Below are 13,819 nucleotides of genomic sequence, written 5' to 3' on the forward strand. Positions count from 1 at the left end.
GAAAATGTGGCTGTTCATGGATGAATTATTCTGTTGTCTTGAAGTAAAGCCCCTTTTTTCTTGCAGTCAGGATACTTTACATATTATGAAGACCAAAAAATTACATATATTTGCTGTTTCCAAATATTCTTAGTTAGAAACAACTAACAGCAGAAGACTGAAATGTTTAGATCCTACAAAACCAAATCAAAAACATATATATCTATAATTATGTCAGGAAAGTTTTAGGGTTTGTGTAAATCAAGTTAATTCCTAAACCTAAAAACAAAGACCCCACCCTTACTAATTTACTGCAGACCTCCTCTGCCCCCGCCTCAGAAGGCCAAAATACTATGCTGTCTTTTTATTGACTGCTGCATGCCTTGGCAAAGACAGGAACTGGAGGAAACAGAATTTAAACTGTTTCAAAATGTACAATTATCATGAAATGGAATAGCCCATAAAAGCCCTGATCTTCGAAATTGTTCTGCAAAGGGGAACTTCTGCTCCAATATGGAAAAACGTAGAGATTGGATCTTCCGTAACTGCAAAGAATATACTCCTTTTTCTTTTCGCTCCATTGCCCATGCCCCAAAAAGAGATTAGAAAGAGAGAATCCTTTAGTTTAAGGATGAAATGGCCCTTTTTCTTATACAGCCATTTTTACATCATGTTATTTAACATGTTGTTTGACAAGATTCAGCACTCTTTGATTTTCTATTACAAATCACTTATTGAAGAGAAGGCGTAGAAGAAAGGTTTGTATCTACACTGAATTATATTGTGCCATGCATGTTGATTTTGCAAGCTATTTTCACATGCACCCGCATATTGGAGTACAGGAGCAAGTTTTTACCTTGCAAAAGTAGTCATGTTCCAATACCTAATAATTTTCAACTTACAAAGAGTCATGCACTTCATAGAAACTGGAGTTAGGGCTTGTCCACAGAGACTCTGCGTGGCAAGCCAGTGTGTGAATGGACTGCACTGTAGCCTGCTGTGCATTAAGGTTGCCATGTGTACCCTGTTACTGGACACTAAAAGTTCCATAGGGCACTCTGCAACAGCACTATGTCAAAGTGCACTATGAAACTTTTCTTATGTGGTACCAGGGTTCACTCCTCGACTTAGTGCATAGTAAACTAGTGCTCTGTAAGTTCACACTGTGGCTTGCCACGCACTAACTCGCCATGTGGACAAGCTCTTAGAAAAGACATACTCCTCTAGTCCATCTTTCTGCCAATACGGGACCATTCGTTACAGTGTATTTTTGAGTCAAATCCAGTTAGTTTTAAATAACCCAATGGAAATATATAATTAATTAATTATGAAATAGGGTCATCTCAAATTTTTCTTTTCTTGCTTTAATCCCATTACTCTTAATTAACCCCCCCCCCCAAACATAATTTATCCCTCTTCTTGGGATTTACACCCTTCAGACATTTGTAGATGGTTGTCATACTGATTTTCTTTACTCATAATTTAGCCAAGATATGTGTAGTTCTGATCTCTTTCCCCAGTCACTCTGACTCCAGATCTTAATCAGTTTTGGTGCTGTTCTCCAAATTCCCTCCACTTTGTCAGCAGGCTTCAGGTAGTCAGCTGCCCATACTGAAGTCAGCATTATATAGATGTGCCTGGCACAGCTACTTAGGTTGGACTCTGGATGTGCTGCATAGAGGAGTGCATATACCGTGTGCATTTTCCTACTCGGAATACTGTGTTCTGGGGGTTCTACTAAGGTGAGTGTGGGAAAGCAAACCATTGCAGAGGTACAAGGAGATGATATTAGAAACCTGACACTTCTGATAATGCTGATTCTTCAGTCTTGGGTGTCTCATGTAATAAGAGGCCTTAAGAAAGGTGCCAGGTCTTCGTATTGTCATCACTGTTTCCTACCACCCACTCTGTTGTAAGGCTTCAGTCCTAATGACAGCCAGCATCGCTGTCCAAATACTATGTATGACACCCTTATACAGGCTAATTACAGTACCTTAATCTACTAAAACAGTGCCTTATACCTTAGTATATTTATATGTGTCATAGATGAGTGTTTCATATATATTTCTAGTTTAGGAAATGTGTAGGATAGTGGTTAAGGAAGAGGTACTGAAAATTGACTTGTAAACAAGACACTTCACTTAAATCCTAGCAAAAAAGCCAAATTTCCCACCTTTTTCATCAATGACATTTTACTGGAGAAGTCTTATGTTCCCTGCTGTTTCTCTGTTTTAGACTGTAGTGTTCTGCAAGTGACACATATGTTTATACTTCTTCCTTAACAGCTGTATCCATTAACAGTCGAAAACCACATTGATAACATGTTAGCTTTGTTCTATGGGGAAGAGATAGTGACTGTTATTTCCTAGCGGGCACGTAATCTATTATACCCCTGTTATAGCCAGGGAGAAAGAGAGAAGAGAAAAGGGTTGCATAGGATCTGTTTAACAATTTGCCAAAGAATATTTATATCTGCAGAATGTAAACTGTTATACTGAACAGGGGACTGACACCTGATGAACTGGTATCATGCCTAGAGAATGTAAATGTTAGTTTGAGCATTTCTATATGTTACTTTCCAAAACAGTACTTTTTTCTTTTCTTTCCTTTTCATTAGTCCCTAGTGCTGTACCACTTGAATCAATCCAAGGAAGTACTTTTGAGGAGAAGATTTTTCTTCAGTGGAGAGAGCCAGTGCAAACATATGGTGTGATCACTTTGTATGAGGTAGATATTTTTTATCATGGTTTCTCAAACACACATTTTTATCATGGTTTCATTTTTACCTACAATTTTGATGTATTGGCATCCTGTTGATAAAAATACTTTGTTAAAAATGTTTGTAGATTTCATTTTCCAGACTCCCATAAAAAATTGTGTAATATGTACACAACAAATTGTGTTGTGCTTGGTTGATTGTCCACACTGCATGTCGGACTGAGGCACATAAAGAGGCAGTGTGGTCTAGTGAACGGGGAACACTAGGAATCAGAAGACCTGGATTCTCTCCTTGGCTGCCATCAACCTGCTGTGTGCCCTTAGGCACCTCACCTGTCTGTGGCTCTGATCCCACTCTCCCTTCCCACTGCTGTCTGTCTTGCCTATTTCAATTGTTAGCACTTAGGGGCTGAATTTTAGTTATATTCTGTGGTTATTTATTTAGTCCCTGATACAGTAAAGCAATTAAACATGTTCTTAAGTCCCACTGACTTCAGTCGAACTTAAGCATCCTCAAGTCCTTTGCTAAATCCGGGCAACAGTTGATAAGAGATTTAGAAATGGGAGGAAAGGCACTAAATAAGTTTAAAATATTACTTAGGCTGAAACGAAACACTTTAAAATACTGTATTTCTTTGAGAAATTTGGCCCTGTCTTGTACGTTTACAGGAAACAATGCAAAAATTAGAAGAAGAGCATAATTGGTATAAGATAATTAAAAATTAAATGTTTCTTTGAAAATTGTCCCAGTTAGAACACAAGCTGACATCACAAATAAAATCTAATGCAGGAGAAAATTACTGGAAATGAGGATGGCACTGGGTTACTATACCTGAGGATGCCACTTGCTAAACCTGTGAGGTATATTGTTCTATTTAGTAATATAGATAGATCTTAGATCTTAGTAGATCTTAGAGTGAATTGTTAAAAAGAAAAAATGGAAGAGATAATAGTAGTGACAGTCATCATCACATTTATATGGGACTCATTTCAGGAAGCCTATTGTAATAGAAACAAGCAGGTGCAATTTAAAAAAAAAGCTAGCATTTTTTAATGCAAATTCAACAAAATTACATGTTGTTAGGTTTCTAAAAATTGCTGTTCTTCCTCATATGAAACCTTTGCCTGAATACCTTTCAGAAAAACTGACAAAGGACTGCACAGATTAAGCTGTCAGACAGTAATCATTGTTAAACCTCTTACCTGACCTTACTACTAAATTGGTATTGAAATGCTTGAGAGACAGAGGGAGAGAAAGATACAGTAAAAGAAAAGAGTTAATTTGAATGCTAAGCTACTGATGCTGTTTTGCAGGCTGTTTTATTGTGAAAGATTATGATAATGTATGGCTTGGTTTTGGTAGAGCTAACTTTCATAATGTCGCAAACCAAACAATTCGTCAATGATCAGACTGTTTTAATTGATACATATTTTAGTATCTTTGCTGATTTTAGGCCTGACTTGTACAAAAATGCGTATTGGCAAACTTTCTGCCTAAAAACACACAGGCATAACCTTATTGCTGAGTAATTTGTGCCCCGTGGCATAGCTCTCTCCTTAATACATGCATGTAACTTACATAAACTGTTGTAGGAGTTGCAGAGGTGCATTCATTGAGAGGAGAATAATAGACCAACTCTGCACTTGTAAGGATTATGGGAAATTTCAAGCTTCTTTCAAAACAACTCAGAATTCTAACAATGAGAAAAAGAAATAGCTCAAAGAAATTAATATTAATATCTTTCCGTGCTTGATGTTAATCAAAAGTGCAGTTACAGTGGGAATAGGACAAGCAACAGAAATCAGATTACATTTAAAAAAAGTCAGTTTAAGTATAAATACTGATATCAGCAGTTTGATTCAGTCACACCAGGTCTTGATCTTTCTGCAAATCCCAGTTAAGGTAGTGGACCTGATCAGGTGGCTGAATACAAACTACAACTCACGAGACACAATTGAAGGCTCCTATTTGCTTGCCTGGGTCTAGTTCTGTGGCACGCCATCCTGTTGCTTATGAGCCTGAGATATGTCACACTGGGTTTTTAATCATCACAAGGTGTTCTGTTCCTTAGAGGCACTCAGTGGATCACAGGGGAGCACTGTGCCTGATGTGGCGGCGAAGAAACTTTTCTTAACCCACTTCTGGGACAAAGGGAAAAAACACAGAGTTATCTTCTTCCTAGATACCAATGACGGGAAGAGACTGGAACTCCCACTATAAACAGCAGGACAGAGAAAAAGTATCGTGTAGATTAATAAGATCTTCATGATTCATCAAGCTTTTATGCAGTTGGAGATATGTAATGTCTTCAAAAATACTGTAGAACCTCAGCGTTATGAACACCTCAGGAACTGAGGTTGGTTGTAACTCTGAAATGTTTGTAACGCTGAACAAAATGTTGTGGGTTGTTCTTTCAAAAGTTTACAACTGAACATTGACTTCCTATACCTTTGAAACTGTACTATGCAGAAAAAAATTGCTGCTTTCTCTTTATTTTTTTTAGTAGCTGTTTGGCACAGAACAGTACTGTATTTTCTTTTTTTTTTCTTTTGCCTCTGCTGCTGCCTGATTGCATACTTCTGGTTCCAGGTGTGGGGTTAACTGGTTAACTGGTCAGTTCGTCGCTCTGGTGTTTGTAACTCTAAGGTTCCACTGTAAAACAAACCTGAATCTGCCTTTAAACTAGGTAAAACAATCTGCAACTCCCAGGTAGCCACTTATGTTTCTGGTGGGGAAAACTGTGGAATGAAAGTATCAAGGGTCCAGTTCACCACTAGTGTAATTAGGTGCAAATCCACTGATTTCAGCAGGGGATTTGCACCTAATGTGTTTGAAACCCAGAACCTCAGTGAGTAAGAGACAGCATTTAGAGGACAAAATGGTACTAACATGTGTAGACTTGTCTACATAAAGCTCTTTTTGTTTCCGCCCCATTTCCCACCATTGCCAACATCAGTGCAACAGTCCAGTTGGTGGCAGTGAAAGGAGCGCTAGCTGTATGCAGGATTCTAGCCAGCCCACCAGCATTTTAAGCAACATTACCTAAATCTGGTAAGAGTGAAAAATTGCGGTCACTCCTTTTTCATTGTTAACCTTCCCACTGCGGCTGCCATCTGTAAAGGTGCCCTGGTCTCAGCAGTGTTGGGAGAATTTTCAGAAAAAAAAAATCTTGAGTAGGTAAAGCTTTACTGAATGATAGCAGGAGCGGGATGTAAATACTATGAGAACAAATGTATGCTTAGTTTGCCCAAGCAAGTCACTTTTTGTTAAATGAACATGTTGCTTATGAGCTATGAAAGAGCTTGTGTTTTTGAGGTGCATTCTCCTGATAGCTATAGTTCTACCTCGGGGAATCACAGAATCTGTGACCTCCTGTGTGTTTTAAATAAAACTGGGGTGAGTCATTGGGAAATCCAGCTAAGAACCACCATATCTGGTGGCTCCACCACTCTCTCTGCTTCCCCACAGACTTCATAGGAGCAGTTTTTTTAGATCAGTCCTTGCTCAGGGAATTTCAGGAGACTAGATTAGTCCTAACAAAAGTGTATCAAAGTTTTTCTTGGGCACTAATACCTGTCCTCAGCATTTTATTGATACTAGACTAGATGTATTATGTACAACTACATTTTTCACTGATTCAGAGATTTTAGGAAATTATAGATATTTAACTGCAATGGGAAGGGTTAGTATTGTACCTGAGTGAGTGCCAGTTCCCCTCACAGGGATATTGTGAGCATAAATACATTAAACATTGTAAAGGGATTTGCGAGCTACTAATGAAAAGCACTATTCATGCTAAATAGGCCCAATGGCCTGTGATGGGATGTTAGATGGGGTGGGATCTGAGTTCCTACAGAGAATTCTTTCCTGGGTATCTGGCTGGTGAATCTTGCCCACATGCTCAGGGTTCAGCTGATCACCATGTTTGGGGTCGGGAAGGAATTTTCCTCCAGGGCAGATTGGAAGAGGCCCTGAGGGTTTTTTGCCTTCCTCTGTAGCATGGGGCACGGGTCACTTGCTGGAGGATTCTCTGCACCTTGAAGTCTTTAAACCATGATTTGAGGACTTCAATAGCTCAGACATAGGTGAGAGGTTTATCGCAGGAGTGGGTGGGTGAGATTCTGTGGCCTGCGTTGTGCAGGAGGTCAGACTAGATGATCATAATGGTCCCTTCTGACCTTAATATCTATGAATATAAGGAATAATATTATTATGATGTACTGTATCTGTCTTTCAGGCCCTTGTTTAATATACACAGTATACACATTCTTAATGTTTCTATCTAAATATTCCTTCAGATAAGTATGATAATGTGCTATAAATATAACAATGTCAATTTTCATTGTATATAATAGCACTGGAGGTATGTATAAATTGCAACTAAATCTACTTATTTAAAAGCAAAAAAAGGGGGGAATCATTTTTACATTTTAATTTTTTTAACGAGTTCCTTGTTTTTAAATGATCCTGTTGTTGTTATAGGTGATAGATGTTAAGTTACCAGTAAAAACACTGTACAGTTGTCATAAATATAAAGGGAAGGGTAACCACCTTTCTGTATACAGTGCTATAAAATCCCTGCTGGCCAGAGGCAAAATCCTTTCACCTGTAAAGGGTTAAGAACCTAAGGTAACCTCACTGGCACCTGAACTAAAATGACCAATGAGGGGACAAGATACTTTCAAATCTGGAGGGGAGGAAAAAGGTTAGTAAGTAATCTAGCTAGAAAATGCGTTCGGTTTTCTTTGTTATGGCTTGTAAATTTGCTGTGCTGGAGGAAATGTGTATTCCTGTTTTTGTGCCTTTTTGTAACTTAAGGTTTTGCCTAGAGGGATTCTCTATGTTTTGAATCTGACTGCCTGTAAGATTATCTTCCATTCTGATCTTACAGAGTTGTACTCTATCTCTTTTTTTGTTCTTCTAATAAAGTTCTGATTTTTAAGAATCTGATTGGGTTTTTTGGGTCTTAAAAATCCAAGGGGTTTGTGCTCATCTTGTTTTTCTCAAGCCTCCCCAGGAAAAGGGGTGTAAGGGCGTGGGGGGATATTTTGGGGAAATAGAAACTCCAAGTGGTCCTTTCCCTGTTCTTTGTCTAAAACACTTGGTGGTGGCAGCGTTTTACCTAATCCAAGGGCAAAGACTTTGTGCCTTGGGGAAGTTTTAACCTAAGCTGGTAGAAATAAGCTCAGGGGGTCTTTCATGAGGGTCCCCACATCTGTACCCTAGAGTTCAGAGTGGGGAAGGAACCTTGACAACAGTACTTTACTGTGAAGTTGTATTGCTGTTTTAATGAAAACAGGTAACAGTATTTGAAAGGAAGGAACGAAAAATGAGGGATCTATTTTGCTGATATTTAACATATTTTTTCCCAAAATGGGAATCTGAGTTTCGTGCAATGCAATCACAACCGGAAGAATTACAATGCAGCAATAATAAGACATGAACTCGAGACTGAAGCATAAGGATCACCCACTTTGTGAAGCATTCACTTAAAACTGCCCTTGTCATCTAGTAAGGCTAATCTTATTCAGTGCAAGGTGTAATTATATTCAGACAGCTTAGAAATGAGGCTACACCTTTTTCACTTGCATATCCGTTTTTGCGAGTTGTGTTTTTGTTGTTGAAAACCAACAGTAATATGGTTTCAGAAAAATGACATTGTGAAAGCCAGCAACTTAAAGGTATTAACTTAAGCCTGAACCCATCCTTTACAGTTGTAATCTAGCTGCCTTTAAGTCCCTGTATCCCATGCTACTCTGAAACCTGTATCTATAAAAGTAACAACTCATAACAGTTTTGGCTGAGTTCCTGTGTCCCTTCATTGGATTCAGGATTTGAAGAGTATAAGGGAGTAAGATTGCTTATCATAAAATGTCTGACAGTGCATACATCAGAAGGGTTTATGGGATAAAGATACAATCTTTGTCCATCTGCTCAAGATATTTTATAACTTCCTTATTCTTTTGCAGATCACCTACAAGGCTGTCAGTTCCTTTGACCCAGAAATAGATTTATCGAATCAAAGTGGACGAGTTTTAAAGCTAGGAAATGAAACTCATTACCTTTTTTTTGGACTGTATCCTGGGACCACCTATTCTTTTACCATTAGAGCCAGCACAGCGAAAGGATTTGGACCTCCAATCACAAATCAATTCACAACTAAAATATCAGGTATTATATTAAAGTAATTATTATTTCTGTTTTCTTACAATGGTAACCATTATTTTCTTTGTTATTCATCTCTCTTTTGATGCCTTACCAGCAGTTTGTCAGAAAAATAAAATCAGTTTTCTTCCTTGAAAGTACCAGACAAACTGATACACATTTATGTATTTGAATAATTTTCAGGTGCTTGAAGATCAGTTAGAACATGCACAGTTTTTGAAGTACTGGTTCAAAACCAGGCAACTTATCACCCAAGAAAACATATGATTTATATGCCTTTGGAGTCAGTCCCAGCTGCTTCTTGTTGCAAAATTTAGCACAGGGTTTTTTTGGACATGAATCTGAGATAGTTTCATTCAAAGCTCATTCAGCCTCAACATGATTCTAAATTAGTACAGTAACAGTGCTGGAAAATCTCTTTAATGTGGCATGAACAATTGAGAGTACAGCAGAAATGCTACATGTCTAGCACTCACTTAGGAAGTATAGCAAATTGCTACGCTGCACACATTCCTAACAGACATGTTGACTGAGGCAGATTTGAAACTGCATTAGACAAGAACATCAGGACCTGTGGTTTTCAGAGAGCGGGAAGACACAGCTTCTCTAAAAGCCCATGCACAAAAGCCCCCAAAGACTGAGGAACATTTTATTCCCTTCATTGATGGAATGCGATCCTACTGCATGCTCTAAAACACCTATATAATTGATGACAAAATGTATTCCAAATCTGTAGTGGAGGTGTCCTTATACTCAGCTTCTCTACCATGTTTCTGTGAATTAAACTGACAGTCAGTAACGAACTTGAAGCATGGTCTCAGAACAATATTCACTCCCAAAATATGCATTAGCTATCTTTCCCCCCAACTCTCCTTTTTGGAAAATATAAAGCAAGCTATTATGAGTACTGTTTTTTCATCTTGTGTCCCTGTTACTCCTATTCTCCCTGCATCTCATTGTAACTTTATCATCTTTGTGGTAGAATGAACAGAGAGCAATGCAAAAGTATTAATCAGAAGCACAGTAAGGAATTGAGGAAGGGCAATAAATGCAAGTTGGGAATTTTTGTTTTTACTGTACCTAGTAATTGTAGGGATAAATTCATTGAATGATTATCAGCTAAAAAGCCTTGAACATAATTGGCACTGGAATGTAAAGACTAGGGATCCAATTCCCCCACCCCACCTCCCATTGTCTGAAAGAAATCAACAGGACTGCTTGCATTGTAAGATATTACTCAATTTGAGTGAGGGTGGCAGAATCAGGCCCTATGAGAATAGAGAGAAAGAACAAAGTAGTGGAAGAGGAGAAGAATCTAGAGAGTTAGGAACAGTAGTGAAAGGTTAGGATAGCTATTCTCTTTTAAATAGTGGTGTTAATGGTTAAATGGTTAACATGAATGGGAATTACACACATGCATTGTGGGTAAGATATGCCACATGAAGCCGCACCAGCTGTTTCCATGAGCACATCAGATCTCCCCCCCTCCCCCACCCAACAATCGGCAGGATTAGGTCTCCCCTCCCCCCCTCCCCCCGGCACGGTGAGGCCTACCCCTGTGTTTTGGTGGGACACGAACAGGGAATGCCTATCCCTGGGATTTTCAAAGGAACCCAAGGGACTTAGACACCCAGTCCCCACTGAATTTTAAATAGGAGTTAAGCATCTATTTCTTTTAGGCTTCTTTAAAAATTCCAGCCTGAAGTGGTGGGGATGATTCAGGAAGTGACACTCTTCCCTCTGAGTCAGTCCTATACCAGCGTTCCAGTGTGAGGTTGGAGGACGCTTTGTGCTGTCAATACCTTTCTCTAGTGAGATGTAAAACCAAAGTGCTAAGATCTCCTAAGACATTTTACAATTGTTCTGGCCAATTTCCAATTTGTGTAATTACATTTTAATCTCTTAAATCTATACTGCATTTTCAGTAGAATAAGATATACTTAACTTCCTATCCTAATAGCGTTGTTATGCCCTGGTAAACAGATGCCATGTTTCATCACAGAATTGGCTGTTTGTCAGTGATGGAAAAAGTGATTCCTTTGTAAATTTGTGGTGTTTTAGGCAGGGCTGGTAGCACCACCTACTAGAGTTGCCTGACACTTCCCATTATAAGACCCTGTTCTCAATTGCTTATAAGTTTGCTAAACTTCAACTGAGCAGGCTAAAATTTTCCATGCTGTCTGACTCAGACTGATTTTTATTATTATTATTAATTTCAGCAAACATGGTTCAGCCATTTCCAGGAACAAAGTTAGGAAATAATACATTGGTTTGCTCAAGTTAAAAAATTCTGGCAACCACTGTGCTTAGTAAATTGAAATTTGGCAGGATGGGTATTCTTTGTGTCAGGGATGTGCCTTTTACCATCCCTATGAAAATCCATCCACATTTGGCCCAAGTTATAAGCCTTTGAAAAATCACAGTTCATACATGCTCCATGGAGACTTGCTAGAATTTAGCAATTAAAGTCTCTAAAGAGTCTGTCCTCACTGAGCATACTTGAGTCTGTCATAGTTCCTTGTGCTAACCAGACTGCTCATGGGCCATTCCCAAGGAGTAGCTGAGCATGCTCCAGTCCAGGCTGTGGGGGGCTCAGAAAGACTTTCTCTGTAATGTCTGCACCCAGCTGCTCCAGGTTAGGGTGGAGCCAGGCACCAGAACTGAGAACAGGAAGCCTGTCTCCCCGTGCTCTCAGTGACCACCCTGCTGGCACCCAGACAGCATGGAAGAGGAAACCATCTAATTGGAATACAGAGAGAACAAAAGATGGAATGGGGAGAGGGAAAGGAGTAGATTGGGATTAGTAGTCTGGTGAGACTGGGGCTGGGGTGGGGGAAGAGAGACTAGGACTGGGAGTTGGGGAGATTGGGAGGCAGGGACTGGGACCAATAGAGAACTGGTGATAGGGGACTGAGAGGGGAACACTGAAATTAGACAAGGAGCTGGAGGGAGGAGAGAGTTTGGGACTGGTTGAGCAAGGAGACTGGTACTAGGAATGGAGCCAATGGTTCCTGAGTCTCCTCATTTCTCTGCTGTCAGCACATATCTGTGAAACGTCTGGCAAAGTGTCCCATCCCCATAGTACTAGTCTACATAGAGGATGGCAACCTACTACTGCTATCAGTTACTTCATTAGATCAAGTAACAGATATCTGTATGGACCATCTGAGGGATCCAACTCTGCTGAGAGGCCACTTGGGAGTCAGTATGATGCCACATGGTGGAACTTCTGTTTTTTTCAGTTTGCTTTTTTAAAACCTGGGAAATTATATCCATGACAAAACTATGCTAAAAAAACATTAGTAAGGTTGCAAAGTCAAGTGTTCAGAAGTTTGTAAATGCCAGAATTAAGGGTGCCTTTGCATCCTTAATTCAGCCCCCTTGTATATATGCAGTATGATATAGTCTTTAATTACATGATGAAGTACTATGTTTTGCAAAAGACCTCTGCCTCATTCAGTGCACAGTTGGACCTGTTCTAGGGACGAATCAGATGGTGTAGTAATGGAGACTGTTACCTGTAGGACTCCTGCCTTATTTTTTGCAGAAGTTGGAAGGAGTGCAATGAATGAGGTAGGGGATTGCAGGAAGAGAATGGATGGTGTCATGGTTAAGACAGTTAAAGTTTGCCCTGGAGAACTGAATTCTGTGTCTGCCTCTGCCAGAGTTCCTGTGTGATACTAGGCAAGTCACTTAGACCAAACTTTTCAGAGATGATTACTTAACTGTATGTTCCTCATTTTCTGGTTTCCTGACTTGCGACCCCGGGACATTATTTATAGAAGTGCTGAGCACTCACAACTGCAGCTGAAATCAATGGGAACGCTGCTTGAATATATAAAGTGCTATATGATACTGGGTACTCTGAAAATCTGGTCCTAGGTGTCTCAAACTGGGCACTCAAATTTAGTGGATACTTTTGTTCTTAATCTTACTGGTCTCAGTGCTCTGTCTGTAAAATGGAGATAATACCATCCACTCACCTCACAGGACAGTTGTGAAGATAAATTGATTAATGTTTGTGAAACACTCTGATACTATGGTGATGAATACCATGAAAATCCCATGGGGAAATTAATAAATTTGTCTTCATAGCAGGTTTTGCGATGATATGGCCGAAAGAGCTAATGTGATCCTTGGATATATAAACTGGGTAATCTTGAGTTGCAGAAGAGAGATTATATTCCCTCTGTGTTTGGCAATGGTGCAACCACTACTGAAATACTGTGTCCACAATTCAAGAAGGATGTTGATAAATGGAAGGGGGTTCAGAGAAGAGCCATGAGAATGATTAAAGGATTGGAACATGTGTCTTAGAGTGATAGACTAAAGGAGCTCATTATGTTTAGTTTAGCAAAGAGGCAGTTACGGGGTGACTTGATCACAGTCTGTAAGTAGCTACATGGGGAACAGAAATTTGATAATAAAAGGCTCTTCAATCTAGCATACAAAGCTATAACAAGATCCCAATGGCTGGAAGCTGGAGCTAGACAAATTCTTACCTGAAACAAGGTGCACATTTTTAATTGAGAAGTTAGCCAGTGGAACAATTTACCAATGGTTATTCTCCATCACTGGAAACGTTTACATTAAGATTAGAAATTTTGTTTAAGATCTGCTGTAGTTCAGTGAAGAATTAATTCAGAGAAGTCCTGTGTTATGCAGAAAGTCAGACTAGAAATCACAATGGTCCCTTCTGGCCTTTTAACCTATAAATCAATGAATAGTGTGCAGTAAATAAGGCCTAGGGCCAAACATTGAACAGTGAGGATAAAAGAAAATTTTGAATAGCAATTGAACACTGTCCAGCCTATGCACAGAATGAGGTGAAGTCCTTTATGACAATGAAAAAAGTAACAACCACCACCTAACTAAGCCTTGTCTACAGTGGGATTTCAGGCACCAGTGTAGACAGTTTGCACCAGCACAGTTTACTCTGGTTTTAAACTGGGATAA

At 39.3% G+C, this 13,819-nt stretch overlaps 1 protein-coding gene across 7 annotated transcripts in view; it reads left to right on the forward strand.

Annotated features, from left to right (window-relative positions):
• PTPRM (protein tyrosine phosphatase receptor type M) overlaps nt 1–13,819 on the forward strand; it is a 685,790-nt gene that overhangs the window by 389,710 nt on the left and 282,261 nt on the right. For all 7 annotated transcript variants that reach the window (XM_084621210.1, XM_084621211.1, XM_084621214.1 and 4 more), the window contains exons 9-10: nt 2,597–2,706; nt 8,668–8,869. In XM_084621210.1, coding sequence (XP_084477336.1) covers nt 2,597–2,706; nt 8,668–8,869 — 312 coding nt within the window. The remainder of the gene's footprint in view (nt 1–2,596; nt 2,707–8,667; nt 8,870–13,819) is intronic.

Source organism: Lepidochelys olivacea, assembly GCF_965140295.1.
Source record: "Lepidochelys olivacea isolate rLepOli2 genome assembly, chromosome: 2".
NCBI lineage: Eukaryota > Metazoa > Chordata > Testudines > Cheloniidae > Lepidochelys > Lepidochelys olivacea.